Source organism: Homalodisca vitripennis, chromosome 6 (assembly GCF_021130785.1).
Source record: "Homalodisca vitripennis isolate AUS2020 chromosome 6, UT_GWSS_2.1, whole genome shotgun sequence".
Lineage (NCBI taxonomy): Eukaryota > Metazoa > Arthropoda > Insecta > Hemiptera > Cicadellidae > Homalodisca > Homalodisca vitripennis.
In genome coordinates, this window is record NC_060212.1 from 156,473,118 (window position 1) to 156,500,931 (window position 27,814).

Below are 27,814 nucleotides of genomic sequence, written 5' to 3' on the forward strand. Positions count from 1 at the left end.
CAAAGTGTATCACTCCAAGTGTTTACCTCAACAGGAAAGCTTCTTTTATCCTCCTGTAGAAGTACGTCTCTGCATACAACCACTCAGTAGAGTACCAGGACACCATTGTCCCGTTTTCCGTCTTGTTACGCCAGTAGACATTCCACTTCGATGCATCATCTCCGCATACCAACTGGGTGAAATATTTGTCTGTGACCATTTCATTTTTCAGTTGGGATAAACAGCTGATCACCCGTTTGACATCCTCTCTGCCTTCCTGCACATAAAACATCAAAATAAGCTTTACTGTTTCCTACTGTGTGTTTCACTGCAATTCTTTTTTTTTTTTTTTTTAACGTATGGGGAATGCATTTGCACACGGAGTGTGGGACTCCCTTGCGGACTACCCATTAAACCCCCTACGGGCCACAGAGGGCCCAGGCCGGAACCCTTTCGGATGACATCTTGCCTGGTCCGGGACATAGACACACGGGACATAAGACACAGACCAGGCCAGATGTCATCTGAAAGGGTTCCGGCCTGGGCCTTCCGTGGCCCGTAGGGGGTTTAGTGGGTAGTCCGCAAGGGAGTCCCACACTCCGTGCGCAAATGCATTCCCCCTACGTTAAAAAAAAACTGCATTCTAAGGTATAATAGAATTATATAATGTAACTCAACAGAATTCAATTAACAGAATTTAATTGATGTATTCATCCAACTAAATATTGAACTGTTGGCCTACTTCAACAGATGTATTCCATACAATAGCTCCATGTGTCATTGCAATGTAGTTTTTGTGTTTTTCCACTTGATTGTTGCATTTTATATTATATGTATAATCTTTTAGGTCATTCTACTGTGGCATAATGAGTAATAAAGCTTGGGAAATAAAACTTTTGAGTACAAGTCAACTTAATATGTTATCTGACTATTATCAGTCAACTCCCGACTTTTTGGGGATAGAACAACCGTGTTGCAGATTAATCGGAGTAAAAATTTATTTCAATTGTGTTTGAATAATACGTAATATTAGATAAAAAACCGCTATGCAACATTTAAAGATAAGAGGTGAAATAATGTTTAAAAATAACAAGCAGCGGTGTGGCAGTGTAGTGAGTGAAAAAGGGCAGTCGTAATAACAACAAACGGACACATGTAGCCTGCGCACCGGCTACTGTGTCCATTTGTCTGTTCACTAGTAGCAAGTGTTTTGATTATGTCTATTTTTAGACCTCCTTTCTTTGTTTTCCTGGAAACATCCTTTACCTTACCTATCAATTGACTTACATTGTTGAGAAACTGTTGTTAAATGTTAATGAGAGGTTAAATACTGACAAAGACTTGCCATCCTTTGAAAGTTTTGTAGATGATGAAATTGTGAGACGTGCACAGGGAATTGTTGATAGTGAAAGTGATGGGAAAGGGTGTGAGGAGGGGAAGGAGAATTTGACGGCTTATCCCAAGGTCACGCATTGAGCAGCAATAAATCATGTTGAGTGTTTGCTAGATTATTTGGAGTGTCAGGACGACAGTGTGCTTCGAGACAAATGGATTTTGTGGAACTTAGGTTCGACAATAATAAGGAAAAAAGTTGCTAAAACACAAACAAAAATAATGATTGATTTCTTCCAACGAGTTAATACAGTAATCATAACTCAGTCATAAATCAGTTAAACTGTAAACGTTGTGTATTTTTTATTCATTTTTGTGGGTATTAAATAGTGTATCTTGTTTTTGTTTTCTATTAAATAGATGATATTAATGGATTACAAATACCCCTATTAGGTATGTTTAACTGGAAACCATTTATTTAACAATTAATTACTAGTTTAACATTGTTAATTGCACCCTTTGTTTTAACCGTGTTTTTGGGTTAACAACTCTGAGAGGGCAACTTCATCAACAGCTTGACAGAAAATAGTGAAGTGTTTTGCATGTGCCATTGAAAGTTATGCGTTTTACAGACCTAACAATATTGATGTATTTTATTTTTATGTCACTTTCTCCACTAGCGATGCGATTATCGAACATGTTTTTTTATTTATTTGAGATATATTGCTTCACGGAGGGTTCTACCCTTTATTATTAATGATTCCAAGGTTAGACAACTTTCAGTGTTTATCACAATAATGTCATATCTTCGTACAGATTTTATGTGCATCTTATTAATAATGTTTAATTTAAAATATCGTATATTATAGGTTATATCACATAGCAGTAACAATATTTACTTAATATTTATTAGCCTATTTATTATTGTTATATTTCCAACTGGCATTTGTCCTACCAGCATAGCTGGATCTTGTAAGATGTAATATGACAATGAACGTTCATTCTCAGTTAAATATATTTTAGTTGAATTATTTCACAACTTGTAGGCTAGAATCATATCAAAATGTTACAATTCTTTGTAAGCCATGTTATGGGCAGACACATTTTTTAAGAAACGTTGAGAAATTAATGCAGAGTAATAAAACATGCTTAATAGATTATGATAAGAATTTTACACGAAGTATTTTTTATCAAATACACTTTAATATTATAAGCCACAAGTTCAACAAATGAGTGTGACTCAATAGGCCACATTGAACCTAGGATTAGCGATTTAATTGCAGTTGAGAGTATGGAGACAAAAGAATAAGACCTTAGCAGTAAAGCCCTACCTCACCATATTCAGCAGCGATAGCCTCTTTATCTCTTGATAAACCGTCTATGACCTTGGTTAAGATAACAGGAAGTCTGTCCTTGATCGTGGGATATGCAAAACTCCTAAAATCATTAAAAAAACTCTTAGACCAACAATAATAACAAAGTACAATATTCTTTGAAACAATAATGTGTAAATAATTTACCTAAGTCTTAAATAATCTAATAATTTCTTCTCGTAACTTTAGACTATAATGTTAAGCACAGTTTAACTGTTAATCTTAGACACGTACTGCTAACATATCTTAATTTCCTGACTTACTGACACAAAATAAATTTGTAACACAAGGTGAATTGTACTAAGAATCTATTATAATATATTTATAGTACTACTATTGAAATTGAAATTTTTAAAGTTTTTGAACCAATTAATTACACAAGACTGCATTTTACTGAATTTATGCATTTCACTTATACATCTACATATTGACACAATTCCATTAGATCATACTCATTAGAGAGAGAGAGAGAGAGAGAGAATTACTTTATTTACAATCTTAAAAGATTGGAAAATAGTGTCAATAATTACAATATAATTTCCCCATATCAAATTACATTTTTTTTTTCACTAAGTACGCCAGTTCAGAAAATTCTTCCACAGAGTAGAACGGGTGCAGCTGAAGCCATCGATGGAGTACTCTCTTCAGCTTCTCTGGACTGGACCTCTATTTTTTGATTCTCTTCAGGTAAACAGTTGTATAGCTTGGCTCCTATGTAGGAAGGCTTTCCCTCGTTATCTTCTGCTATGATGAGATGGCAGTGTTTGAAATCACTGGCATGGCGTGTGTGAAGTGTTGGTGTACATCTCTATTCCGTGGTGGACTCATTTTTACAGGCCATTATTATGACTTCCAGGATGTAAATATTAACCACTGTTAAAATTCTCCACTCAAGAAAAGCAGGTCTGGCAGCTGACCTCCACTCCAAACCAGCCATCATCCTTACAGCCTTTTTTCTGCAAAAAGACTAGGACACGATTCAGATTTTTTTGAGCGGTGCCCCCCCAAAGCACTATACCATAGCGTATGTGGCTGTCTATGAGAGCGGAATAGGTCATTTTAACCGCTTCAGTTTGTGCCGGTGGCCTTAATGCGCCCTTAAAGCGTAAATACCACTGCTCAATCTCTTTGCACAGGTGGCGTCAATGTGTTCGTCCCCCACTTAAGGTTGGCATCTAATATTGATTCCAAGATGCTTTAAATTATCAACGGAGAGGATGTTTGGGAGGCCTGATATGTCGTCCTTATCTTTTACCCATATATCAGGCTGTTTAGTTTTTGCTTTCGTTGAAAACCAAGTCGTTACCCAACAGTACTCGATGGCTAGGTTGAGGGAAATAAATGATTTTAATTTCAAGGTCTTCAACAGGTTTTGCAGGATGTTACCAAGACAGTGTCATCCGCATACATAATTACCTTGCTGAAATTCTGAGTGTATATGGGAAGATCCAGTGTAAAAAGTTATAAATAATACGGGACCCAACACCGAGCCCTGGGGGACACCTCGGCAGACGGGTAGCATGGACTGACCTGATATTTGCACAACCTCCGTTTGACTTTCTCTTCAGTTCAACAAAGTTGTTTACGACCTTTCAGGTAGCTCTCAAACCAAGCCAAAGCCCGACTATGGAATCCAATTGCTTCAAGCTTGCTGAGGTTTACGTCATGACCGAGGCAATCAAAGGCCTTGCTAAGGTCGAGATAAAGACCAATGATGTTTTCACTATCCTCCAGGTGTTCATGGAAATCCTCCACTAAGTCCACCAAAGCTGTCGACGTTGATTTTTTCTTGAGGAAGCCATGTTGATTTTCAAGGTGAATGTCGTTCTTGTTCAGATGATCCTCAACTCGGACTAGGACCACTTTTTCTATTATCTTTGAAAACGTGGAGACCAGGGAAATCGGTCCTAAAGTTTCCAAGCTCATGTTTGTTTCCATTTTTTGTGCAGTGGTATGACCTTAGTAATCTTCAGTCCACTGGGAAAGGAGCCACAGGAAAGACTGAGATTGACGATGTGAAGAAAGGGGGTCAGTAGCTCTTGCAGACAATGCTTTACAATATTGGAAGAGAATCCATCTAGTCCTGATGAGGGCTTGCTCCTCATTGTAGTGATAATCTCGGCAAGAGTTCTTTCTCTGTCGAAGTGGGTGTCAATGCCGTAAGAGGATATGCAATGTTTAACTTAGGGGCTAGAATATGTTTTTCCTGCCTTTTCCTGGTTATTTTTTAAAGTTACTTCAGCAATGGACGTGAAGAATGCATTAAAGGTATTTGCGACCTCCAATGGATCGTCCACCCTTTGGCCGTCATCTAGCATCACATACTCTATATCATTGGTACTATGGTTTTTATACTTCCTCTCACTGTTTATAACCCTCCATATTGCTTTTGGATTTGCAATTGGACTGGGTTTATAAAGTTGGCTGTTGCCTCCTGCCTTAGTTTTCTTTAATTTCAAGTCGTAGGTCTTCTTGAGTTGGCTAGCAGTCTTCCTGTCGTCTTCGCTCCCAGTGTGGATAAAGTTTTCCTGAGCCCGAAGGAACGTGTCTCTCTCATCCGAAGCAGCAGCTTCTTCATCGAATACGTGCTTGATTGGGTTTTTCCTCGTTGCTCTTGAAACTTTCATAGGACTTTCATATTCCAATTTAATTATGGGATGACAAACTTGGGATCGTGTATTTTTAAAATTAATATCAATTGATCAACGTAAAGAAGCAGGAAAATTTAATAATAATATTAGACAAAGTACTAAAAGAACTTTTTATTATAAAATCAATTTTTATTAATCTGTATGATTTTTGTATATCTTTTATCTAGTAGTAATAATACAGCGTTAGGATTACTAATAAACGGTACTGTGTAATAATAATGCTTAATTACAGCTCACAAAAAGTATTATGTTATCATCACTGTTTTATTAGTGTATCTATTTCATTATTTCCTAGGCTATGCATTGATAAATAGGGAAATATCTGAATCTGCAGTAAAATCAAATAACGAATTAAGCACATATTAATTATACAATTAATAATGGAGTAGCTAAGTGATTGTCATGTCACCCAAGGAGGTACTCAGTTCAGTCCTGCTTCTAGAATGTATACAGGTAGTCTAATTTCCTTATCATATATATAAAGCACCTGCAAACAGCCAATTGAGCTGTTTCCGAAAAATGTGTGTTTTGTGTGTCAAATTATCAAAACACATTCCAAAGATATTTTTTTGTAATGTTAACTACAACACAATTTTGCAAACAACTTGTAATCTCATCAGCTTCATTGAACCATGATAACTACACCTCACCTTGTATCACCGATTTCAAAGTGGCAAGATATACTGGCTTTACCATCAATTTGCATCCAGACAGTAACTTTTTTCTGTTGATGATGGAGCTTGTGCTGTTCTTAATTCAATCACTACATTGAAAAACACACCAATCAATACTGACAACATTGTATTTTGTAAGGCCTTTCGATAACAAGGCTATCTTCTTCAGACACATCACAAAAGACTTTTGTCAGCATTGGTTGGTGGTGTGTTTTTCAATGTAGTGATTGAAACTTTTTTTATGTTTTAGAAATGTATGTAAAGTAAAAAATAATTTTTTGAAGAAAAGTATATTGATTGTGGATAAATAAAATGTTTTCTATATCATACAAATAAAAGTGTTAGAAAAATTATTTGAGTATATCCATATTATTGTAGAAAATTTTATGATAAACTACTACAATTTGGTACAGACTCTATGATCTTTTTGGTACAGAAAAGTTAGAAACCCGTGATTCTAAAAGTAAGACCAATTGGCTTTACAGGTCTGACTTCAAGCAATCCTGTTTTTTCCATCATTACAGTAGCAATGAGCCCTAGCTCTGCCAGCAACACTCTATCTTAACACACTGTCAATAATAATCTAAGTGGTGCTTTTAACTACTAATGTTTTATTGATTGGTTATATACTTATATAGGACCTTTATTACATGAACCAACAAAATCAAAATTAGTTTTTTCTGTATGATCCATTAAGCCAATTTGTATGATCTAAGAGAAATGGCAAGGATTGTTTTATTTAATGCTCCTTCCTGCAACAGTATACTGTTACGTTAAGCTAAGACAATCTTTCCAAAAAACATAACAGAGGCGGTAGTTTACCTCATGTACTTTGCACTGAGAGGCACATCCCAGGGAGGGGTAATATCTTGTATGTCAGTTGCTACTTTTGATTGTGTTTCTTCAACAGCACTGAAAAGAGATACATTATTTAGAACCATGGCAGTACAATGAACTGATTATTAGGCACTTACATATACATTTCCTGCAATAAAACAGGATCTAATTAGGTGAAAACTTGATACTGGCATCACAAACGTTCATTAACTCTTTCAATCTTACCCACTAAAAAAATATTGTTTGAATTTTTTTATCCCAGCTCTATATGGCATTTTTCTCTGACCTTTACAAAAATACAGTGCAACCTCGTTAAGTCAGACCCCTTTGTGTCGGATCTCCGGGTAACCCCCAGATAAGTTCAGGAAAATTTTTAATTAGCTTTTTGCCTTCCACCCAGATTGCCGAGTGTGGGACGGATGTTTGTTTGCTGATTGTAGAACTCAATAATTACATGTATTGCGACTTGTTGCGATAAAGATGCTGATAACAGAGAGGCCATGCAGAAGCAACATCTCATTTTGGCGAGTTATTGGTATGTTTCAAGCAATAAAAATAGACAACACCGCCCGAGCTTATCATGTTGAAAAGGATGCGTGACCGCACGGAAACAGCGTTCTAAGCTGACGCAGCAAAGTTTTTTTTTAGAAAAGTTAACTTGTGTATATTATATCATACTTTATCGTGATATGTATTTAAGGGTTTTGCCGCAATAAACAAATATTGTATTGTTTGTATGTTGTTCTTTATTTTTTAAACATTCCCCAGTAAACCCAGATTATTGTTGTTGGATCCGCTGCGGTCCCAGCTAGTTTAACTTAACGAGGTTGCTCTGTAATTTTATTTATTTTTCAACTGTTATTTTTAAGATTTAATTTTTTTATTCAGCATGAAATATTTTAAATTATAATAACCATGCAAAATATCTGCAATCGTATAAAACATTTTACACATTAAAAAAATTATTTCCCAAAAAAATATTTATTTCCAAAATTGTTTTGACTTTGGTTTTATAAGAGATATAAAAACATTTTGTATTGCTATTGTAATAACTTATCAAATCAAGTTTGAATAGCCACACCAAATTTCTCATCAGATAAATAAAATATACAACTTTTTACAAACAACTTTTTTCAGAAATTGCACATTTACAAACATGACTAGTACAAATCAAGCTGAATAGACTTTTAACATAAAATATAAAAAAACCTTATAAGAAAGACATTAACATTCAAACACTAAAACAAAAAATAAATACCTTTGACAAGTAAAACAACAATGCAATATTACTTAATAAAGTGTGTAGTTAAGATATAATTTTTAGCTGATTTACATATAGAACCATATCAAGTTGTAACACTGCCAGTTATACATGTATATCATTAGTAAGACACTAGGCTATATAGTTTATTTTACAGCTTTGTTAGAAAGATCGATTCTTTGTGACCATTTTGGAATAGTGTAAGTGAAAGATTTATAATTTAAAACATAAGTTAATTTGTGAACATCTGTATAATCAAACTCTGAATTTCATTCATATAATTTTGACAGCCATATGTGCAATTGGAATTGAAAAGGGTTGAAGCATTTTGTCAAGACATCCCGTTCTCTGACCTAATACAGAAATCATTAAATATATTTACTCAGAAAAGCGAAGGGAAGGAGCCTTTAGGTTGAAGAGCAAAGCTACTTTTTAACCCTTCCACTACTTAGCACTGAATTCTGGTCCCTTTACACACTTCCCAAAGTGCTTGGGACCGGAATATTATGCCTAATCAGTTACAATGTAAAATGTACGTAGCGGCTATAACTGCTTCAAAAATTATTAATATTTTATGTCACTGTAAAGTGGAGATTTAAAAGCTACCTCTATGGCACAGTTTACATATATTATACTGCTTTGGGATGTTATACTTTATTCATGAATCCCTACCACTGCGCCATCAGCGGTTTGCTACTATAGCTGTTATCGAGTACTCGTTTCTTGTGTTTTGATTTCGGTTTATTGATATTTCGCAATTGTAAATGGAAAATAATTATATCAAATGTGTTTCCATATAGCTCTAACTTATTTAGAACAAATAGTACTGTATTTTAAATGGTTGCTAAGTGATAAGCAAGAAGAGCAAAATTGTTTTTACTTTTTTCCGTACGGTTGCTAAGTGATAAGCAAGAAGAGCAAAATTGTTTTTACTTTTTTCCGTACGGTTGCTAAGTGATAAGCAAGAAGAGCAAAATTGTTTTTACTTTTTTCCGTACGGTTGCTAAGTGATAAGCAAGAAAAGCAAAATTGTTTTTACTTTTTTCCGTACGGAACTTTTCACTACAAAAAATTTATATTTAAGTAAAATTTTTCATCTTTTGGCTAATATTGTACCCAATATAATTATATAACGATATAATTCTCAGCATACCTATGACATAATTAAAAGTTACCGGTAGTTATTTATAAGTGGGTTACCTCCAATTTCTCAAAAATCGTAGGCAAAAAGTTTTATCATATACATACTTTTTTGAACAGTCACTTTATTCATAGTTTCTTCTTTATAAGTATAGATATTCCTACTCATATTAAACATTTTAAACAAAATAGCTATTAGCTGTTTTAGATGGTACATAAAATTTTGGATGTTTCAAGTAGGTCTAATTTATTTTCCCTATATAGCCAGCTTCATATTGAACAAGAAAGAAAATACATAGCATGTTATACTTGGCCTTATTTTTATGGGTTTTATGAATTGTAATAAATAAAATATTATAATAATATATAACGGGCAGCTGGAGAGTTAATGAGCACCTATGAAATACATATAACTATTGTCACCATGCACAATGAAAAACTTATTTTAGAACTTTCTGAAATTGGAGAGCCCAGCCTTTTAAAGTGATCACTACGAGGAAAATTCATACAAATACTACATCACACAATTTAGTTTGATAGTTTCTGAGGTTTCAGTTACTTAGTTTATATTTGAAAAAAAAAATAAAATGTATTATTTAAAATTAACATTACAAGAGTACAACTTTGAAATTGATATCTATTTGACACCTGAAATAATGTTTTCAATTAGAACCAAAGTTTTAATTTAAAAGCTGAAGAGTACCTGATGAAAACAACAAGCTACTAACAAAGAAGAACTAATAGAATAAATGGTGATAAGTCAATAAATGCAAAACACAACTGATGAACTACCAAAATTGAGAAACAAACAATGTTCTTTAATTATGTTTAGCAAAACCGACATGTTCAGCAAAATAAATTATCTATCTTAAAAAAACTCTATTCCTTTGCAAAATGAACTTTACATCATGATGTCTCTCTGATTTCTTTTAAAGTTAAATGATTTTACATTTTTATTTACCAATATAGAAGTAAAAAAATCTACATATTAGCTAGCAGATGTCAGTCTCAAGAAAGTAGCAATGGGAAATGAGTATTGAGTCATCAGCCTTGACTGTGTACTGATAAAAAGTTTGACCAACCAAGCGCTAACTGCCTCGATCGAGACAATTAAAACATTGGTTTACTAATTCCATTGTAATAATTTTTCTAATTCTTTTCATATTGATATATATATATATATATATATATATATATATATATAGGTACTCAGAAATAAATTCTATATCAACTATATCAAATGTGCCACAAACAATATATTTTACTGATTGTATGTCGCTACAAGCAGTAAACCGCTGTCAACTGTTTTTACGTCAGTTGAGCATCCGTTCTCAGTCTGTCTTTTGTATAACGACTTTATTACTTCTATCCTTCGAAATAATGGCCGTGTTATATATGTCAAAATCACAAATAAACATGGAATATTTTGTATATAATGCGTTTTCTTTTGATTTAATAGTAATCAAACACAAACGCTACGAAAAAAATAAAAATTTGCAAATTTAAAAAAGATTACCAGAACTAAAATTTTAAATAAAGGTAAGTGATTTAATTTATTTTTATATTAGTCTTCTTAATTTTCTGAAAAAATATATACTATATAGTTAAGGACCTAGATTAATAAAATAGTGTAGAAAAAACAAAAATGGCTCAGCACTGGGAAAAATGTTATCAGCACTTGCAGGGTTAAGGGCGAAGTACCAAATGTATACTACCCTGATCTCAATAACATTTTTGTCTTTTGTTGTCGTGCATATTGGTATGAAGACACCATTGGTCCAGGAACACATCATGGCAGCTAACAAGTTCAATATGCCTAGGATTTGAATAGCATAAAAATTATTAAAGCTATTTTTTCAGAGTTATTTTATTTCAACTGTAAGGGTAATTATTTGATGAAATAATACTCATTTTATGTTTATATACCCTTATACATTGCATTTTAATAAAAATTTGTGATAATATGAAGAAATAAATACCCGATAATATATGTAATATTGTGTGATTAGTAGCCCTGCATACTCTAGGCTATTTTGATTGTTTTAGTTCATTATAGGTATTACGATAAAAATGGACAACTTTTATTTATTACTGCATGTTATGTTCTAAGTATTGGTGTAGCTTAAACACATGGAGAGTAAAAATAAATATTTTTGTGTATTTTTTAAAAACAATTGCAGGTATTTATGTTACCAAATCAAGTCATTTTGCACTATGCTGTTAGCAACTAATTTATCTTTCATAAAACATGTAAGCCTATAATATTATACTTTGTCAGAAACTAGATAAAATTTGGAATGACGTGGCTATCCCAAATTTAAAATATTATTCTTTGTTGAAGGTGATATCCATAAAAAAATACTTAAGAGGCTGTCAATCGAATCTTCAATAATCAAGAAATATTTTCTAAAACTACTGAAACCAAAATGTTTAACCAAATTACATTATATGTATTTTAAATTACACTCTAATGATGAATAAACAATCTCAGAGGCTATGTGTATTTATAAAATGTAACAGACAAAATAGTATATAACATTTAGCTATTATACTATAGCATTATACTATTTTGAGGGATAAATGTGTCTGACAGCTTGTGACATAAATAACACACCATGTATATCCCATTGTACTTGTAGTTTTTACTCAAATACTATACAAATGATTTTTGTTACTTGAATTAGATTGGAACAATAATTTTATTCAATACATTATAATTAGAATGTTTTTGTATTCAATAGTTCAGGTAGTTTTATTTATATTTTACATTATTCATGATATTTTTTTCCCATCGGAAAAAAAGTTTCATTTCTTGCGGTCGAATAATAAAAAGGGTAGGGTCCAATAAGCGGACCCGGTTTTTTATATCGAAGAATATAATCATTGATACCTAATATTCGATACGTAATATTCGCATATCGAATCCTAGACTATCAATCGATATAAAAGTAATAACAATCATATGTTTTAAATTAAAATGTGAATTTAACGATGTAACAAATAATAAATGAACATAACCAAAATCAGGGAAACTCATAACTTTAACTAAATGAAACAGAACGAGAACAAACAAACAGCAAAACCATAAATAATTAAGAAATGATAACAAACATTGGGAATAGAAAATAAATTAGAACAAAAAAATAATTAGAATAGGAAACGGAAATTTGTCGAACTATCTACATGTCTTCGCCTGGGTAGCAATTTTTGACCCTTCAAAAAAACTATTCTTCAGTGCGTTTTTACTAAAGTTGTGTCCACCATTACCTTCTTTTTTGCATCTAAAGACGACCATGTTAGCTCCTCTGACAGTTATATTTGTTACCTTTCCACAAATATCACATAATGGATTCTTAGGTACTAACCCAACATTCTGAAGCCATAAAAAACATGTTTTATCATCTTTTAAAGCAATTTCGTGAAGCTTCCTAAGATTGACAGCCACTTTTAATACACAATGTTACTTATGTGAAATTTAAAATATTACCTTAATTGTATTATTTGAAAGTGTTTACAGCTGTTCATATAGATTATTTAAGTTAATTGTTAAAAATAATTAATCAGTATCGATTGATTATATCGATGGTTATGATTAAGTAATATCGTTTGCCAATTTCGATATAAAAAACCGGGTCCGCTTATTGGACCCTACCCAATAAAAATCCCAATCTTCAAGACCTTATAAAATTGAAACCGCAAGAGATACAGGGAAAAAATTTGGTATTGTTACTTACATAAATTAATAGAAAAACCATGCCCAGTTTCATAAAAATCTGAGATGATGGGTGTCAAACCCTTTTTCTTTTTGTGTGGTTGATTTGACAAGAAATGAAGCTATTTCTAACTTATAATTTGATACCCTGATTTAATTGAGGTGATGGCTGCTTATTATACTGCAGCCATTTAAAATATAGAAGATTTAATACACCACAACTATGCATCTAAAAACAAATTTTTGTCTGGCAGAACAAGGCACACAGATGTGTCTTTCAAGTGCCTCCTCAGATGCATTGCAAATATCTTTTTATTATTATGGGAATTTGCATTTTTGAAGTATCTGTTTACATAAAAATTCACACACAGAATTTGTAAACATCACTATCGTTATTACACTTTAACTAATTAATTTAATTGTTTATATTGTTGCGTGTTATAAAAGGAATAGAGATGTAAAGTTTGAAAAAACAAGATGGATTATAAATAATTATCATTACTACTTCTACTTGTTAACTTATTACTGAAACGATTGTTCAATACATTACATCTATCAACTTACCTCATTTTAATAAAATAAATTACTACTTAATCCTTGTGACTACAAATATTTGTATTCAATATCAACAGGTAAAACACACATTCATTTCAAATTTCAAACCGTTCTTCCTATATCCAAATCCACTCGTTAAAACTTCTAATTCCAAACTAAGCAGACTAAGCTGTACCTAAAATTCTGATCACTTTGATTTTTCTTGTCCGTCTGTCATAGTGCCATCTGATCACCGTGATCTTCACTGCTGATGTTCTCCCAGCTGTTCCACAATTTGGTGAGAACTTTTTTTATTATACCCTAGATTATACAACGACTGCCGGACGTAGCTGGTGTGGTGTGTTTTGCCGTTAGACCGCTGGATGCACATACGTCTAAGATTTCAAAAAAGAACAATTTATAGCATATGATTATGAGTTTATATTCAGAAGGTTCCATAATCCAGGTTTATACTGATTTATTATGGATAAGTTACATAATTCAATATTTATAATGTCTTACTTGATAAGTTGTTCTTTTATCAATTTGGGGATAGAATTGTTAACTTTTTAAAATTGTATTTAAGCAGTAGATGGCAAAATCGTTTAGTAAATGGTTGTTTCTCTGTTAAAAATATTGTTAAGCATTGTGTGCCTCATGGCTCTATTTTTGGCCCTGTTCTGTTTATTTTAATAGTTAATGATTTGCTTTTTAACTATTAATAACACACAAAACGTTTTTTTTTTTTTATTTCCTGATGACATAGGTTTTTGTGTCAAAAATACTCCACTAGACTTTACTAGTTTTGTTATTGAAACTAGTTTTAATTCAATTGAGGACTGGTATATTGCGAACCAACTCAAACTGAACACTAAAAAAACACAACACTTATCTATTTGTTTCAACAATTGACAATCAACCATCAATTCCTTAAGTGCTAATGTTAAAAAAAAAAAAAAACTAACTGAAGTTAAAATCCACTACCGGCTAAACTGTCTTATAGCATGAAGTAAACCTGCTTGGAATATTATTAAGAGTAACTGTGCTTTGAATTGGAAGGCTAATGTAACTCAGATATCTCCATCAACTTTTAATAGTTCTTTCTAGAGTCTGTTAAGGATATTAAAAATCAAATATTGATTACCACTAATACTTCTGCCATAGACTTGGTGGTGAATTTTAACAGGATAGATTCAGTATTTTTTTGGAAAACATTGTTTACAGAGGATGTTCTAAGAGCAAATAAAAACGTGGCAACTCTAATAGCCAAGATTTATATTTTATGTTAACCAACATGATGAAAAAAATTAACTGTATTGTTAAATCTATAACTATCTTTATAGACCACTGTGTGCAGGAAGGCATATTTCTGAGTTAAAATAAGCTCGTGTTTGTCCAGTGTAAAAGAAGGGTCCTAGAGACAAACCAGAATGGCTCCGTCTTTTTTCGATAGTTCCTGTTCTTCCAAAAGTGTTTGAAAACATTATTCATGATCAAGTAAGTGCTTTTCTTGAGAATAATTGTATGTTGTCAAATTTGGTTTGGTTTTCAGAAACGTAGGCAACCATGGGTGCTGTGGACGAGCTAGTTTACCAAGCGTTGTATTTCTTTGAGAATAGGCTCTTTGCACAGTCTACCTTATGTGATATGAGCAGGGCCTTTGACACTGCGTGTCATGCAGATTCATTGTCGAAGCTTGATCACTATGGCATACATGGGGCTGCTCTCAGCTTATTTACGTCCTATCTTCCTAACCGTAGGCAGAGGGTTTGTATTAGTGGATAGTGGTCACAGGATATTGAGATTGAGTTTAGTGTTCCCCAGGGTTTAGTTCTTGGTCCTCTTCAATCCCTAATTTGTATTAATGATCTTCCTCTAAATGTTAGGACAAAAATTGTTAATATATGGTGACAATTCTTCTTTTATTAATTACAGTGATAACCTATATGATTGTAGCGACACTGATCATCTGATGCATCTGTATGGTTTCAGGCAAACTCTTTTTACTTAAATAAGGTAAAACTCAAAATATTGTATTCACTCTAAGGTATTTTAATACGCCTCAATCCAATTTTGTTAATATAACTAGTGCTCTGTTCTTAGGTGTATACATAGATCATCAGCTTACCTGAGAAAGTCATATAGACAATGTTTTGCCTAGGTTGTCCAGAGTAATTTACCTCTTGAGGTGATTATCGTCTCTTTTAACTGTGAATTATCTCAGAATGATTTACTTTGCTCTCTTCCAATCGTTTATAAAACATGTTCTGTTATTCTGGGGAGATTAGAACCTCTTAAATGAAATTTTAATTTTATTTTTATTAATTTTATTAAATGAAAAAGCTGTCAGAATACTTGCTAATGCTGAATCCCTTGATTACTGTAAACCTATTTTCATAGACATTTAAAATCAATACTGTTGTTAATCTCTACATCCTTGACATTGTTATTTATGAAAAAGTCCTCTGTTTTGATGATTAATGAAGATGTTCATAGTTATAACACAACAGTAAAAATAATCTCTCTTTTGGTCATTGTAGGTTGAGTAAATCTTTGCTAAGTCATACAGTGATGTCAACGAGAGTTTACAATACAAATACATTCCAAGATCATGCAGCCTTATATTATGTGAAATCTACCTTTTCTTCCGACTGAGGTGGAAGAGATATTTTTATTATTACGTCATCTTCAGTGAGACTATTTAAGGGTTTCATGATAAGATTGACTGTCTAGAAAATACTGTACTCAGCACAAATTGACATACTGTCAGTAGTGATTTTAAAGCGACGGCTTTATCGAGTAAGGAATGCCTTTGATCAATTCTCGAGGAAAACATAGCTCGGACTTTGCTGTTGGAGCTGAACTCACCATTCTAAACTAAGGCAGAGGGCAAGATCCCTGCAATCACTATTGCATGTAATTCGTTTCTATAAAAAATTTCTGGTTAGTAGGAGAGGCATCATCAATTTCACGATCAGTTACCTCAAGTAAATGATTTTCAACATAATATATGGTTCACACAGAGCATCCGCGTCTCGAGTAGGACATGTCATTTGAAACCTACAAGTTGAGGGTGACATATAATTTAACCAAGGAGAGTGCCTAAAGATCTTGTGGCACTTTGGCTAAGTCGAGTCACTATGAGGGCTGATATCTCCACCAGATCATTAATAGGAGCATGGATAATAACTGACAGAAGCTAAGGATTAGTCGTCTTTGATCCATGGGCACTTGCAATGGGGATGTTTTAGGTGTTTAGGTCTAGTAAAGTTGTTGGTGAAAATGTACAATATGCTTGCTTAGGGATTCTTTGCCTCCATTACAAAGCTGCTAAACTCGCACTAACTAGCAAAGGGAAAGCTGACCCAGATCTACCATAATCTTCAGGTCGCTCTTCATGGTATACACAACAAGAAAACCTTGAAAAAGTATCTGTTCTTGCCAGATTCAATCGAGACTTCATCTACCCTGGCTTTATAAAGGGATGGTCATCGTAGAGGTGCAGAAAGATGTGTACAGATCAGAGAGATACTGTCTTTATTCCCACAGAGTAGTATTTCTTGTTACATTTAATGTCACCGTTCTTTCCCTGCATGGAAAGTGTTAATGTCCAGACCACAATGCCACCAACTAAATCGGAGTTATGGGTAAACAAGTTTAGCAGGACTTTCCGTTCAGCAGATAAGGCATTTAACACGCCAATGCTGGTGGTCCCAGTGCCAGTAGGAGAAGATTGTTTATGTCTGCTGTTCAGTCCATACTCCTCTACAGGCTAGATTAAAATTACTGAAGTGTGGGCAGATGGGCTGGATAAAGACAAGTACAGGTTGCAACTCGCTCGAGTGCAGCTTCAAGCAGCAGAGTCTCATCTGCTTACCATGTAGTATCCGAGTCGGCAATCCTGATCTTCACTGGAGTCATCCTTCAAGTTCTTGGCAACAAAGGAAAATGCTTTACCAGTGGCAAGGTAAAAATTGGTTAAGGTATGGTGAAGGTCGAGGATCACAACCACATCTACAGCACAAGCAAGAGAGATAGGAACACATACTCAAAGACATTGGACTGCGCTATTCTATAGTTTCAGCAATGGGTTTAATGGAGGCACGGTGAGTTACACTATTTCCTCATGCAACTATTGCTGTGTCACGGATGTTTTCGGTCGTACTTGCACGTGATGGTTAAGACTGGGCATTCTCAATGACGCAGAGGCACATTTTCTTCCGCCATCTGCCCTGGGAAAGGCATCCCTGGAGGTTACAATAAATATTGGAATATGTCGGTACATTGTATCTGCCTGAAGGTGGTGGAGGATTAGGACAAATATGGGGATGTGTGTCAAGGCAAGTCCGGTGCATTCATCACTCAATGAAAATACTTAGGGATTGAGGTTACATCTTAAAAGATTGAAATGTTTTTAAGTTATACATTTTAGTTAAGAACATGTTCAATATTCTCTTCAAATGTATTGTATGTGGGTATATTGATCTGATTTATTTGATGTTGTGTGTATCATTGATGGCTGCTTTGGATTCGCTAGATTGATATATAACGCAGCATATTTTATCTTTATATGTTGATCCATGTATGGATAAAAACTCATCTGGAGTAGTAAAAACTTCTCTTCAAAAATGGTTGTTATAATTGTGTAAGGCATTAACTTTCCATTGATATACACAAGATATTTTCTGAGTAGCGATTCTTACCAGTTTTTCACAATGTGTACTTAGACTTCAAGATGTTGAGTTACCCGTTTCTCTAATAAACCCACTGTATTTTAAAAACAATCAAATTAATGGGAATAGCACCAAACAATGATGGAAGGTGGTTGGAATCAATTCTGTCAAAACTTGCTATCCAGAGAGCAACCACTTTAATTGGATCAACAGTGTTGAAGTCGTTGATGTGTCACAGCACAGCCTGGAGCTCGTCTGTGAGGTAGCGATGATCCGAATCAGGGTTAAAAACCACAACATAAACATACTTGGGTTGTACCGCCCCCCGGGAGACAACATAGGACCTGCAATGGAAATTTTGTCAAGTATCTTGGAGGAAAACCAGTCTCACAACAGGTACACAATCATTATTGGTGACACCAATATTGATAACCTAAAACAAGATGTAAAAAGTAGAATCCTCGAACAAGAACTCACCACACACAATATAAGAAGGCTGGCCCTGCCCGCAACTCGAGTAACCCCTGAGTCAGCAACATCAATTGACTGCATATGTTCTAACCTCCCACAGACCAACATCAGCGCTGAAGTTTTTCAAACAGGCCTGTCAGACCACACTGCACAGCAGTGCTGGGTGAACATTCAACTTGAAGATAACAGTATAGGGGCCACAGTGAATAGAAATCTATGCACAAGGAACTTGAACCGTCTTAAATCACTCCTTGCACAACAGAACTGGGACAGTGTACACCAGAGCACTGATGCAGAGACAGCTTACAGCATATTCAATGCAATCCTACAAGCAGCTTTGGAACACACATGCCCTAGAAGAAAATCAAACAACAGATACAGAAAAGCAGACAAGCATATCATGTACTATGATCAAGAAGTTAAAACTCTCAGGGAAGACTTCGTCAGAGCGTTGAACAAACATGAAACAACAGGCAACTTACGGGACAGAGCAGAGATGATCACCAAAAAGAAAAGTTATGATCTGAAACTGAGAAACCTAAGACAAACTTCAACAGCTGAATTCATCGAACAGTCTGACAATAAATCAAAAGCCTTATGGCAGATAATAAACTCACAAAGAAGAGGGAAAAAAGAAAGGAATACAAAAATACAGCTGAAAATCAACAATCAAATGACCAGTGATCCCGCAGAGGTGGCTGAACACCTGAACACATTCTTCACCCGGATAGCTGAAACCACCCTTTAACAACACTCGGACTTACCAGAGAAAGTCAATGATGTGATCAACCTACAAACATTAGGAAACACCCATCAAGAGCTTCTTTTGAGTAGAACCACCCCTAAAGAAGTGGAAGATATAATTGACTCCCTAAAATCCAAATCCTCAAGTGGTGTCGATGACTACTCATCAAAGATGGTGAAACACCTCAAACATGAATTGACAGCCCCCCTGGCAGGCATAATAAATAAATCCTTTCAAAATGGTCACTTTCCCTCAGACCTCAAAATAAGCAAAGTATACCCTCTGCACAAAAAAGGAGAAACAACAGAAACCCAAAACTATAGACCGATCTCTTTGATATCGACATTCTCCAAAATAATCGAAAAAATAGCACTGAGAAGACTTATGAGCCACCTCAACCACCAACATCTTGTAACAGAAAGCCAACATAGATTTTTAAGAGGTAGGTCAACGACCTCTGCCATAGTGAGCCTGGTAGAGTTTCTTGTAGAACAAATTGACAAAGGAAATTTTGTTACAGCTGTATTTCTAGACTACAGCAAGGCCTTCGACTGCCTAGGGCATGAATTAATCTCAGAAAAACTAGAAGGCCTTGGAGTAAGACATTTGTTAAAAAGCTGGTTCATAAGCTACCTGAAAGGGCGAACGCAAGTCACAGAATTGCAACAAACCAAGAACCGTGTCACGAGCAAGCACCGCTCCAACCCATTGCCAGTGACACGTGGTGTGCCCCAAGGATCCGTCCTGGGACCAGTCTTATTCATACTGCTGACAAACGATTTTGCTAGCTATATTCAGAACCCGAATATAATGACAGTAATGTATGCAGACGATACAACGATACTGCTCAAAAACACCAGTGCAAATGATCTTACCAGTTGATCATGGCTACTCAAACGTTGCTATAAGCACATTTTGAGACCGCTCACAAAATTGATCAATTTCTCATTTGAAACTGGAAAATTTTCCATCTTCTTTAAAGACTGCCAAAGTCATTCCGATTTTCAAAAAAGACGATCCTTGCCTCGCAAGCAACTATCGTCCAATCTCAATTCTTCCTGTGTTCAGCAAAATTTTTGAAAAATTATTCTATGAAAGACTGGAAAGCTTTCTAGAAAAAAAACAAAATTCTGAATCCAGAACAATTTGGATTCCGAAAAAAACAAATCCACAATTGACGCGGTGAACAGCCTTCTGGACAATGTTGTCGATGGACTGGAAGGTCGTGAACATGTGCTAAGCATATTCCTCGATCTTTCCAAAGCCTTTGACTGTGTGCATCACGGGACACTGCTGCAACAGTTAGAAAAATGTGGCGTCCGGGGTCTCCCACACTTATGGCTCACGTCTTATCTAAAAGGTCGAGATCAGCGTGTGATGATCTCGAGCGTCGTTTCCAGCAAAATAAAAATGGCTCATGGTGTCCCTCAGGGATCTATCCTTGGACCTCTCCTTTTCCTGATTTATGTCTGTAGATTGAACTCAGTAATCCAACTTGGGGCACTGGTTCAATATGCTGACGACACGACTCTCTGTTTCAAAAGCAATTCAAAACAAGACCTGGAAATCAAATCTTTTGTGGGATTGAACGCATGCATTCAATATTTCACAGAATTGAACTTGACAACAAACCAGTCAAAATCAAGTGTCATCAATTTTTTGTCTTCGTCAGCATATGCGATGCGACCTTCTGTCTTTGCGGATGATGCCCTTTTAGAGGATACAGATTCCACAAAGTTTCTGGGGATGTTCCTTGACAGAGGACTGACCTGGAATGATCATGTTGATAGCATCTGTGCTAGAGTTACCACAGGCATATTTGCCCTACGGCACCTAGCAAAGATCTGTACCCTAGAGGTTCTAAAAACGGCCTAATCCATCCACATCTTGTGTATGGATTAAGACTCTGGGGAGGATGTGCCAAAAACAAAATGGAGCGGGTTTTCAGGCTCCAAAAAAAAGCAGTCAGGATAATTTTAAAACTGAATTATAGAGAGTCGTGCAGGGCATCTTTCGGGGAGCTGGGATTGATGACATTGCCCTGCCTTTACGTTTTTGAGGTGATCGTGTACTGCAGATCGAGATGTGCCTTGATAAGTGGCAGGGACGTTCACCAATATGAAACTAGAGGCAGGGACAACTTGAGAACTCATCAACGCAGACTGGCATTATCGCAACACCTCCCTCAGCAGGTGGGTGTCAGACTAATCAACAAGCTCCCTGAGGATATCAAAAACTCCAACAACCTCAATCAATTTAAAACTTGTCTCAGACGCCTGTTGGTGTCTAAAGCGTTTTACTCGATTGATGAATTCATGACGAGCCGTTGGGATGATTGAAAATCATGGATCCGAAGTCTGTGTGATTGTGTCGTGAGAATGCTGAGATGTAAGTATGACTGTGAGTGAATGTGTAGTTAGGATATATTTTATGATGTATTTGACTATTGCAATACAATGTTACATATTGTCAAACACGCAATAAAGAGATTATGAATCTTTACACAGACACAGCAACCGCTCTGAATAAAGCATTTCAATACTGTAAAGCAAATGACCTAGCAGTAAACCCCTCCAAGACATCCCAGATGAATTTCAGCAGGAAGAGAGAAGAAATTCTTGAGACCCCAGGCGTACTGATGGAAAGACATACGAAATTTCTCGGGCTAACCTTGGATGATAAGCTTTCCTGGAATCACCACGTAGACAGCATGTGCACGAAGATCAGCTCAGGTATTTACGTTGTGCGAAGGATCAAACAAATTGGTGGCCCTCAAGCAGCAAAAACAGCATATTATGCACTAATAGAAGCCCATATCAGATATGGCCTCATTATATGGGGAGGAACATCAGCTGCTAATGTCAACCGAATATTTATCCTTCAAAAAAAAGCAATAAGGGCTCTTGCAGACCTTGGGCCGCGGGAGTCCTGCCGAAAAGCATTCGAAACACTAGGAATAATGACTGTGGTGGCTCTCTACATACAGGAAGTCATACTGCACGTCGACAGAACGAATGTCCCTACAGGGAGAGACCTCCACTCCTATGATACCCGGCATGCGTCACAATGCATCCTGCCAATACATCGCACATCCCTTAAGGAGAAAACACCAACATATGCTGGCCGAAGACTGAAAAACCTGCTCCCGCCAACCCTGGGAAGCCTGACAGGACTGGAGCTGAAGAAGGAACTTAAGAGGTGGCTTCTTGAGAGACCTGTCTACACTCTTCAAGAATTTATAGAAAACACCAACTGCATCAGGACAACATGAACATTTGAAGCAGAATATTAAGCCTTTAGTTTGAATCACTAATTTTGTACCTTGACTCTATCACATGTCTTGATGATATTGTAATAAAGAATGATTGATTGAACACCTTGTTGCTGTAGAATTCAGAGTGTAGTGTACATGCAAAAATCTCGCACTTTATAGGAGCATGAAGTGTGACAGACCAGCTGCTACTTGCTATCCATAAGACCACCAGATCGACCAAGTTTTTCATTATAATAGTTTTCATGATTCCCACGGCCTTGTCTATTTCGTAAAAAATCTGGTCGATATACTTTAGGATGCTCTTGGTCTATTTAGTCCTGGATTATGATCCACTTTTTTACTAGAACCATGTTACCTGTCCCAGTCTGCACTCTGATTAAAATTCAAAGAACCACTCCATAAGCGTGTTGGTCCACCTGACTGATTTTAATAAGTTTTGCATATCCAATGTGGTTATCATGACTCGCATGTGAGTGATGGCTCCCATACAGAGCTACTTTGAAGGCACTCACCACTCAAAATACTTGAAATGGCCACTACTACACTTGAAATGGCCAAATACTGACCTGGTGGGCTGAAATTCCACCTCGGTTGCTTTTTTAAATCACGGCAAGAACTGCTTGTAAAGTTACTTTGCTATCTCAAGCACACCTAGAAATCTACATGCAGATAGGATATTGAGATATCCCTTTCCCTTGTTGTTAAGGCATTGAATCTTCCGTTAAAGTTGCCTAGTTCAGTCAAGCAGTTGTTTTACATATTTAGGAGCATTCTGGTTGGTGCACATCACTGAAAGCTAAATTCTGAGCTAGAGAGAAGTCAGTTGTCCTCAAAAATTTCAATCAGTCAGCCCTGTTAAATACGAAGAAAATAGCTATTGAAGATGCCTTAAAATGGGATTTGGATTCCTTCATCATCTGCTTCACCATTAAATTCATTCATATCTGATTCCATTCATGTCTCTGCAGCGTTTGGTGTGTTTAAGTCTCATTAGAACTTCATAGATTTGTGGTCTAAAAGGACAAACTTGTACGCTTATCTCTTATATTTTTCCTTTTACAATTTCTTAAATTCAAGCTATATTTATTAAATGTTGATTTATTATTAATTTATTAATTAAAATTCCATTAATTTATTAAACTAATTTCCTGATATTGTCATTACCATATACTGTATTTGTTATTTATCTGAATGTGTATTATTTATTGTTTATTTATTTATAATAGTGCCTATGTAACGTTTAGAATAATATGTATTTATAGTTATTTTGCTTATAAATATTCCAGTGATACAATGGATATGGGACTTGGACTCAAACCACTTATTTAACATTTTGATTTGTTTATACTGCTATAATGTATTTGGGTGTATTTCCTGTTTTATAGCATGAAAATAAAATTTAAAAAAATATCTCATTTTAACCGCCACAACTTGTTTGCCTTGTGATAAAAGCTTCTTTGACAGACTGGCAAAATCTACAAACAATGATTCTATATTGAATTGTTTTGTGGCTCTTACATGATTATTGCAGAATTGCACTTTCATATTTCAGCTCTTTAAATCATGACAATGTATTATATTATTGACCTTATATATTTTATCAAGTTAATTTATGACATTGCTATTTCATGCAAGCAAATGTCATCAACAGCAAAATTGGTATGATTGGATTGGGCAGCTAGCATGACATCATGAGTCCAAGACTCCAAGACGAGGCCTTCCCAGTGTGTATTACCATCAATAATCTATAGCTGATTGTTATTACCACCCAAACCTTAAAATCAGCTTAAAAAAATTTTATTTTCTACATTTTCAAGAGATTTTTGTGAGGGATCCAGATACATCTGATGTCTATTTTCTGATGCCTAACAAAAGACAAAATCTTTGTTGCTTCTGGCTTGTGCAAGCGTACCATTAAATTGGCCATGCTCGCTTATGCTTTGACGGGTTCCAAATAGTTGGTGTCTAGTACATTTTTTATAACTATACTGAGTTTTTTATTTGACTTTAAAGATTTTCAACTGACGCCATTTTGTTAATATGAAAGAAAATAACACAATTATTTCTTTTTAATCTTCCTCTTACCTATTCAAATCTATGTGCCGAGTTTGGCTTCTTTAGCTTTACTAGTTTTAGAGATAATTTGTTAATAAAAAATACAAAATAGCAGCTAAGGGCTAAATAAAGTGGAAATTAGAAAAAAAGTTATTCTTCATTTGTAGCTTAAAATCACACATAAAATCTTAAAATACATAGCCAACCTTTTTGTTACACCCTGTATGTTAAAAAAGTAATTTGAAAGAGAAAAGAAAGAACAGAGCTCAGAAAGAAGTAATTCTGGTCATAGAAAAAGGTCAAAAGAAAAGAAAATTCTGGGCTTCCTTTTAGGTAAATTCTTATCCCTGCAGGGAATTCTTATCCTTGCAGAGGAAGTATTCTAAAATACATAATCTTCTCTAATGTATGACATGTCAATTTATGTTGTCTTGTAATGTAGAGTCCAATAGTAACTTGGCTTATTTTATTTTATTTGTGAATGTAGTGAATTTAACCTTTACACCCTTCATTCAAAAATATCAAAACAGAATTCAAAATAATTAAATTCAATAAGTAGTAAAGTCAAACTTAATGTTGTAAAATGCCTGACTGTTATTTACAAATTAGTTAAAACACTCACGCATTGTTGAAGGTAGTGAGAGAATCTCAGGAATAATATTGCAGTTTGATACTCCCATTTTACATTTTTAGTTATTTATAAACATGTGAAGTGTCAAAATTGCCAATGGCAGAAGTTAAAATAAAGCTTAGCACATCTATGAAAGGGGCAGTCATAAGTATTTGTGTACAAAATTGTCTTGTACAACCAGGGCTGGAATTAAACATAGGCGACATAGATGTGCGCCTAGGGGCCTGCACCACAGTAACAATGACATAATGATGTCACTGGTCATGTTTTATTAACGTAGCTACTAGTATGTTGATGTTTGTATATTTCACTGCCTGCAAACAGATACTAGAATCTAACCAAATTCTTGAAACAAGCAGGAACTGAAAAAAGAACGACAACACAATGGTCATTTCGAGTTGATGCTACCAAAGCTCTTTTGCGAGGATATCAAGAAATAAAGCAGGCAATAGGGAATATTTCAGAAGACATGGAGGATTCAGGAATATCAAGAGTGGCTGCTCTGGGTTTAGTTCGAAAAATGAACAAGTTGGAAACAGAGCTGTATGCCGTTTTTTGGCACGATATTTTGGGTCAAGTAAACAAAAATAGTGAATCTTTACAAAACCCTATAAACAACATGAATACAGCCGCATCATTGTTGAAATCATCGAGAAGCCTGATAAAAGGTAAACGGGAAAGTTTCGAGGAGTATGAGCAGGGAACAATAAAATTAACTGACTGTCTATAATATGAAGTTGAATCAAAACGTAAACAGAAAACTCATGTACGTATAACTCCTCTTGACTGTGTAAAAGCTCCGGAAGTTGACCTAACCCCATCTAATACATTCTGGACCCAAAGCTTCATTATAATCCTAGATTAACTTCAAGGTGCAGTATATTTAATGTATGGCTAACTATTTATTCGTAATTACTTGTAATTTTCTAGTTGACTTACCAATGTACATTAAAGTGTTAAAGTTATGTTTACTTTTGTAGCTTATCTTTACCAAAAATAACCTGAGTTATAAATTAATAATATTAAAGTTGTTTCTCAACTAATCTTCTAAAACTTATCCTAAAACTCTTCATAAAGGAGATTGAATGTTTTGAGGAGGACCAAGCTGTTGTTAAACTTTTCAAAGGTGTCTATAGATGTTACCTACACAACAATTTGTGTTTGGGAATATTTAAAAGTGCAAGTAAATAAATGTATTAAAATTTAATTAATTTTAACTGAAATTAGATGCTGAATAGAAAGTTAGCCATCTATTTCATATATTAATGTTACTGTTCCTAACACTTAAAATGTACTCAAACAAACATTTAGCTAACAAAATTCTACATTTAAAGATAAATATTATCCTCATACATGTATCCATCCAGTACTTGCCAAATTTAAAGTCGATTAGTTCTGTATTTTTACAGGAAAAACATTCAGATAGAGTTCCTGATTTATAATATACTAAAACATATATTACAATGTACATTGAATATATTTCCTGTGATAAACAAAACATGCCTTTCTAAACAAAACAAGCTTTATTGTATGACTTGTTAAAAATAATGCACTTTAATTATTATACTTACAATAAAATTATTATGGTGACTGACCTTAGAAAAATACACATGTGAACCATTTATCATAAAAAATATTACAGTACTACACTAATAAATCACAATCTAACTAAACTTGACCCCAAGGTGTACTCTTCTGACAGATGCCAGATGATTATAAACAATTAAGATGAAGATGATAAGAGATGACATTTTTCTAATGTATGCACAAAGTACATACTATTCATTACAGGCATAGATTATGCATTCATGCAGTATGATGAGTTGTGATAAGAAGATTTACAAGTTTCAACTATATTTAGTTGGAACATGAGTCTCCACATTAGAGTTTGATTTTCAAATCCTGACTTTGACAAATTTGATTTTTATAACGAGGTTTGTCCGTTAAAAGTTTCAACAATGGTCTGATTTTGACAAATTTGGAATTTAGGTTTAGCTTAGCTTACATGTATTACCGTACTATCTCATGAAATTAATAGTTTTAGAACTTATTCTCTAAGACTAATTCAAGAAAAATGACATTTTCTAAAACTAAAACAGCTTTTATGATTATGCTCATTATATAGTTTATGTTTTGGAAACTATGATGTAGAATTATGATGTTTGCCATAAAATAGTGTTTGTATAAACACATTATCGCAAAATCTAGCTTTTTAAAAATTGATTGAATGTTCACCTCTTATTTCACGTTAGAAACCTACTAAAAAATACAACAAACCAAACTCATACGAAAATTATAGTTGTGAATTTACAAAACACTAACCAAGAACTGGTAATGAGATTCACCTCTTTTATTAGCAAATCACTTATTTAGGTTGTGCAGATGTATTTTATAAAAATTATACAAAATTCATAAAAAAGTTGTTTGAAAGTTTTAATAGAATAGGAAGATCAGGCTTGCCTTTACCAGACT

General features: G+C 34.5%; 1 protein-coding gene across 2 annotated transcripts; it reads right to left on the reverse strand.

Moving 5' to 3' along the window:
- Window positions 1-27,350, reverse strand: LOC124365044 (damage-control phosphatase ARMT1-like). Of its 2 annotated transcripts, none has more exons than XM_046820943.1 (4): window positions 26,914-27,350; window positions 6,832-6,921; window positions 2,643-2,748; window positions 1-256 (listed from the first exon to the last, which is right to left on the reverse strand). In XM_046820943.1, exons 1-4 carry the CDS (start codon window positions 26,961-26,963, stop codon window positions 23-25), a joined length of 480 nt encoding a protein of 159 aa, XP_046676899.1. In that variant the 5' UTR covers window positions 26,964-27,350; the 3' UTR covers window positions 1-22. The 2 variants fall into 2 exon arrangements, with proteins under 2 accessions (XP_046676899.1, XP_046676900.1); XM_046820944.1 differs by lacking the exon at window positions 26,914-27,350 and adding an exon at window positions 13,524-13,718 and having other exon boundaries at window positions 2-256.
- Window positions 27,351-27,814: the final 464 nt, after the last annotated feature.